Source organism: Hordeum vulgare, chromosome 2H (assembly GCF_904849725.1).
Source record: "Hordeum vulgare subsp. vulgare chromosome 2H, MorexV3_pseudomolecules_assembly, whole genome shotgun sequence".
Taxonomy (NCBI): Eukaryota; Viridiplantae; Streptophyta; class Magnoliopsida; order Poales; family Poaceae; genus Hordeum; species Hordeum vulgare.
In genome coordinates, this window is record NC_058519.1 from 507,352,043 (window position 1) to 507,358,756 (window position 6,714).

General features: G+C 41.7%; 1 protein-coding gene across 1 annotated transcript; it reads left to right on the plus strand.

The window, feature by feature from the left end:
• The first annotated feature begins 4,561 nt into the window (after positions 1-4,561).
• Positions 4,562-5,694, plus strand: LOC123428542. The gene is made up of 3 exons (XM_045112764.1): positions 4,562-4,723; positions 5,069-5,221; positions 5,671-5,694. Exons 1-3 carry the CDS (start codon positions 4,562-4,564, stop codon positions 5,692-5,694), a joined length of 339 nt encoding a protein of 112 aa, XP_044968699.1.
• The last annotated feature ends 1,020 nt before the right edge of the window (positions 5,695-6,714 follow it).

A 6,714-nucleotide genomic window follows, 5' to 3' on the forward strand; every position in this document is an offset into this window, starting at 1 on the left:
GGGTTTCCCCTCTGGTCCATGGTCTCCATGGCGGCGGAGGGGCGATAGCCCCTCCGAGATTGGATCTCTCTCTCTGTGTCCTTGTGTTTCCGCGCTCCCAGATTCTGCATTTCACCATTTCTTAAATTCCCGGAGATCCGTAACTCCGATTGGGCTGAAATTTTAACACGATTTGCTTCTGGATATTATATTTCTTGCGGAGAAAGCAGGGCTCCTACCGCCTTAAGGAGTGGCTACAAGCCTGCCTGCCGCGGGCCCACCCCTTGGCCGCGGCGACAGGGCTTGTGGGCACTCCGTGCATCACCTCGCGTTGATTCTTCTTCCCAAAAATAATAAATATTCCAAAAAAAATCCTTGTAAGTTTTTATTACGTTTGGACTTTGTTTGGTATGAATATTCTGCGAAACAAAAAACATGCAACAAACATGAACTGACGCTGGGCACTGGATCAATATGTTAGTCCCAAAAATAGTATAAGAAGTTGCCAAAAGTGTATGAAAGTTGTAGAATATTGGCATGAAACAATCAAAAAAATTTAGATACGACGGACACGTATCAGCATCCCCAAGCTTCATTCCTGCTCGTCCTCGATTAGGTAAATGATAAGAAAGATAACTTTTGATGTGGAATGCTACCTAGCATATTTTTGATCATATAATCTAATCATGGCATGAATACTAAAACACGAGTGATTCGAAGCAATAGTCTATCGTTTGACATAAAGACAATAATATTTCAAGCATACTAACAAAGCAATCATGTCTTCTCAAAATATCATGGCCAAAGAAAGTTATCCCTACAAACACTACAAGAAATATGCTCATATGTGATGTTTTTTAAAATGTCATTGACGAATTCGTCATAAATCTATGACGATTTCATCCGAGATCATCGTAAACCGTTTGAGGGGATCAAATCTACATATAAATTACGACGATGTGAGTCAAAACGTCGTAACCGCATAAGATGAGATTGTCATAACTTTTACGACGATTGTAAAAATGTCGTAACATGTTCTAACTATGTTGACATGTCACTCGTGGGTCCATTCTATCCCACCTGATCCTAGTTTGTGAAGCAACCTACTATTCTATCATTTCGAAAATTCTCGAAAAATTCTCATAAATACTTTGGACTATATATTTCTCAAATATGTGAAAACCCTCCCTTCCATAGTTCAAAAATAATTCAAAAATATTCATTTTCCTATTTTGTTCAGAATAGCACTTTGTGTAGGAAGTGCTATTTCTATTTCTTTGATTACCCTCATATTGTTTGGGCACTCTTTCCTATCCAAATCATTGCCTCATGAAAACTTTCGTAACGATTTGCCTAGTAAATATTTCTCGGCAAATTTCCAAAGTTTGTGTTCAACTAACAGCTTTGTGAAGGAAGTACTAGATAATAATATCCTGATGAGTTGAATTTTTTCCACATCATCTATGTGCCCAAAACATAGCTCTCCATAAAATTTTAGCCACATCTAACAATCCACGTGAGCTCATCATCCAATCTTTGTTTCTGGTAATATTTTCATTTTGTGAAGCAACTAGACTTTATATTGCTTTATAGTTGATGAAAATTTACCACGGGATGACACGGACCATATAACCTCACTCCACCAAATTTTAACTCATTTAATTCAGCCAGTTTCCCTCAATATTTTTCCCAATATTCTGTTCAATAGAGAGCATTGTGAAGGAAGTATAATTTTTATTTATCCATATTTTATGAAATTTTTACAGTACCTTAATGTGCCCAAATTATCCTCCTCCTCCAAATTTCAGCTCAATCCAATCATCTATGTGAACCCAGTTTCAATTACCATTTTCTGTCCAGATTGGCACATTGTAAAGGAAGTGTCACTTTTGCATGTCCAAATGTTATAATTTTTATACAGTGCCTTCATACGCCCAAATTAACATCATACACCAAATTTCAGCTCAATCCATTCATTCATTTGATCCCATCTTCAACGTTCATAGTTCTGCACAATGTGTTAGTTTGCAAAGCAAGTGCCACCTAGATTCATCCATTTGAGCTAAAAATTTGCCAAGAGAGTCTCCTTAGTAGATGATCATACTCAGCCAGAATTTAGTCCCATTGTCTATGTGAATTACCTGCACCGCTAATCAAACACTTGGCTGCTAATTTATGTTTGAGCTTAGTTCAGTCTCCTCGTGAGATTCTTCTATTGTATTATTATTGCTAACACCGACCGAGGGATTGTCCAACCCACCAGATATGCCTATTCCACCTAGAACGCGTGGCAACGCAACGGTCAGGCGGTGACCATGCGGCTGGCATGCAAGTTCACGCGCTTTGGAGTTGGGGCCCTCGACCACCATCCAAACCTCGACGTTAAGGCACCACACCAAGTATTTCTAATTAAATAGATACTTATATACCTATAAATGATTTTTGGGAAAAATAAAGAGCAAACTATAATGCAGCTGCAGTTCAAATTTAACCCGCTTCCAGCTGAATCGACATAAATTTGTCTTTTTCACGAGAGGTGGATAAAAGATTTTAACACCCAACCATTTTGTCAATTGTACATTAAATATGGACTAGTATTTTATAAAAATAATTTGGTCTAATTTTGAAACAAATATATGGTAGGTCCTTCACAAAAAAACTCATTTTGGTCACTTGAAAAATGGAAAATGAATTTTTCATACAAGGAAAATGAAAACTTCCTTAATCAACATTGTTTACCATTCCAATATGCACCCTTGTGCATAATATTAAATCATTTCAACAAACTATGTCATGAATGTGGTCATAAGATTGATCATTTGGCTTGAAAGCCATGAATCTTCACACATGATATCCCATTTCTAAGAACACTTATTTAAAATAATTGTCGCATTACTTGTTTATTATTTTTCCTAGTAACGTTGTCACATATAATGACACAATGCAATGGTTTTCCATTTTTTTGAATTTGTTTTGAATTTTTCATGGCCATTTCAAAACACGGTCAAAACATCGGGTATGACCGTTCCTACCTAGTGGTTGAACCTTGACAATATTTTGGTGTTTCTATGATTAAATAGATACTTGTGTACCTAAAATGATTTTTAAGAAAAATAAAGAGCAAACTATAATGTAGCTGCAGTTCAAATTTGACCCGCTTTCAGCTGATTCAACAAAAAATTGTCTTTTTCACGAGAGGTCGATAAAATCCATTAACACCCAACCATTTGGTCAATTGTACATTAAATATGTCCTAGCATGTTAGAAAAATGATTTGGTACAATGTTGTTACAAATATATTGTAGGTCCTTCACAAAAAAACTCATTTTGGGCACTTAAAAATGGAAACTGATTTTTTCATGCAAGGAAAATGAAAACTTCCTTAAGTAACATTGTTTTCCATTTCAATATGCACCCTTGTGCACAATATTAGATCTTTTGAACAAACTATGCCATGAATAGGACAAATGAATAGTGGCGGATAAATGAAAGAACACATTTGAATGATGGGTTGTTTCATGAAAATTATCATGATTATGAATCCGGGTTATATTTCTACACCCAAAGTTCATTTATTTGTGCTCTACTTCTTCCATACAGGGCTCACACAGACACATGTTTGTAGTCTTTCTCATTGGCTTTCGTTACTCATTCATCTTCTGTAAATGCATTGTTATGTTAAAAATGCTAAAAATTAAAATATACTTGTGCTTCATCTCTCCAGGAATGATGCAATCCTCATTTTTCTCTTTACCCCGTGACAACGCACGGGCAATCAACTAGTTTGGCTTAAAGCTCTGAATATTCACACATGATAAGTCATTTCTGAGAATGAAAACTTTCTTAGGCAACATCGTGTCACTCAAAATGTGGTATAATATTTTTGAAAAATGCTGTAGTCTAATTTTGCAACAAATATTTAATATTTTCTGTAATTTTTCTAGAGATCTGGATTAAAAAAAATCACATTTCGAGCCGGCCAATGAGAGACGAGAAACTGCCTTCACGCGGATCACCTATTTGGACGCGATCTGAGCCATCCATCAGCATTCATCCAACGGCAGAGCCTCTTCTAAGAAAGCAAAACCCTAACCACCCACACACCCACGCACGCTTCCTCATTTTCCAGATCTGATCGAGCAGCCTCTCCTTCCTTCCCCTACCCACCACCACCACCTCGGGCCGTTCCCTCCGCCCTGTGCCACCGCCTCCGGCCGCCACCCAACCCCTACCCCACCCCACCTCACCTCCTTGCGTGCGCCCTGCTCCCCAATAGCCGGGACGGACAACCCTCTGCGACGCCGCCAACAATGACTCACCGTCTCGCCCACGGAGACGCCGCCACCGCCGCTTCCACCACCGGCGGCCCTGCCTCCACCGGCGGCCCTGCCTCCCCCAACGGCCCTCCCCTACTACCGCACTGCCCCGGCAGACCACCCCGCCCCGCCTCGACCATCCTGCCTCCCACCCCGCCCCACCCGCAGTCCCCCAGGCCGCCCGACACGAGAGGGAAGCTGCCACTCCCCCGGCGAGTGGTGGTCACAATAAGAAAAGAGGGGCCTCTTCTCCCCTCTCGCGTCCGATGGCCTCGAGCTTGGGTGTCGGCGGCGGAGGGGCGGACGGGGGCGTCGGGGATGGACCGACGACGCTGGATGAGCTATACCACATCAACGTCGTGCCGGCCGAGCTGCACTTCAAGTTTCGCAAGGAGCTCCAGGGCCTCCGCGTCGGCGTCAACTTCGAGGTCGGTAACCCTCCTTATAAACCCTAATTCTCGAGTTTTGGGCTGCCCGTAGATTTATCCCCCAATTATTTCGCTCCAATCTTCCAATGTACTGTATCTCGCAAGATCCGTGAGGCCAAACGTTGGTGTTATGCGCGTACTGGAAATAATTTACTCTGCTGATGTTGCTGCTTCCTTGTCCCTGGTATTACACGAGGACAGTATACGCCTGCTCACAATCCCAATTTTAGTTTTTGGGTTATGTTGCCAATTTGCCATAGTGGCCGTTGTTACTCTCTGTGCTGTGTGTAACCAGTTCACCCTATGATCTGAGTGTCTAATCTCTAATGCCATATATTGTTTCAGTTCTACAATCTAGAGGTGAATGATTTTGAGGCAAAGGTAGTTCTGAAGCCCCTGGACTTCGACCGGAAGTGGCAGTTCCAGTACAAGCCCATCAGCGGTGACATACAGCTGCTTTCCAAGAAGTTTGCAGTTACAAAGTACGTGAACCTTCAGGTTCTTTGCTTAATTCAATCTTGTTATTCATGCGCCGTTTATGTGAGAATAGGAACTGGTTACATATTAGGCACGACTTTGCGGTGAGGTAACTAGCAGCTAGTTTGCGCTATTCCTTGCAATATGGCATGTTATGACGCAACTAGATATGTTAAATTGCTAGTGCCATCTGCCCAATGTTTTTATGGCGTAACACGTTTTATGGCGACCGCCCCCTTCATAACTAGTCACGTAATCTAAGTTAATCTATGTAACCTTGCGATAAACTTATCTATAAATTGTTTATGGGCGATGATGTGATGTGAGGCTTGTGGTTGTTTCCTTCATCTAAACTGAAGCATTCGCGACCATAGCATGGATACATGGTAACTAGCAGCTAGTTTGTTGGTTGAGTTTTCATGGTTGTTATCTGTATTCTAGTTATGCTGTTAGGGTCAGATCATCTGCAGGCAGTTTATCCTATAACTCAGTAGCTCTGCTGCCAGTTTGTCAGCTTCTACCAGAATTCACTGAAACCCATGGCAATCAGCCACTAGTGACATAATGCATTCCTCCTACGGCTTCACGTGGAATTTTTATATCAAGTCAAGCTGTCTTACATGTGCTGCACAAAACCAGAAATGTTCTGTAAATGCTGCCATTCATGTTTCTTAGCGAGTTATCTGACAACAATATTTGTTTGTTGTTGCAATCTTCGAAGAGGAAGACCAGGGAGCCCAAGGAGGAGAACGTCACCCTTGGACCATCAGTCCGTGAGGGAGAGCATGTTGCGTTACTCACATCTTTGCATCCTTCAATGACACCTTCATCGTAAGTGTTTACCTCTTTGCGCCCATGCAATGGACACTGTTGTTTCATGTGTGTTGACTCTGTATCTCATTATGCAGCATGTGACTGACTTGTCTTGGAGGGAAACGCTGGTGCACATCAGTGGTATGTATCTATGCCTATGTGATTACTTGTGTTGAAACTGTTAGATATGGTACTTGATAAGTTGATATGCACTGTTATTCCTATAAACCATCCAGGTGGCATGAAGGTCAAGGATGATCGTGATGAATCTTCACCCTATGCTGCTATGCTTGCAACTCAGGATGTCGCTACCCGTTGCAAGGTAAGCATCCTGAAATTTCTAGGAATCACTTTCAACTTGATCCTATCACCAGCTGTCTTTTGTGGTATATCATTAGACTGATGTTTGCCAAGCTATGATGGAATGTCGGTACACGACTGGGATGTAATCCTGAATTGCTCTTTTGAGATGTCTTGTCTTAGAGTTGTTTTTAGATTAGTCTCACTCTCGCATGTTGGTGTCGCATTCTTCCACCAGGGAGCATTTTTCCACGAGGTGTCATGTCAGGGCGTGTATGGGTTGCTGTTTCTGGAGTAGATAGCTGGAGTTCGACGATTTGGTGCGTCGTGCTGAGCTTCTTCTCTGATCTGCACTGATTTCTTGGTGGAAAGGTGTCGGGACCCCGATCCTAAGCCATAGG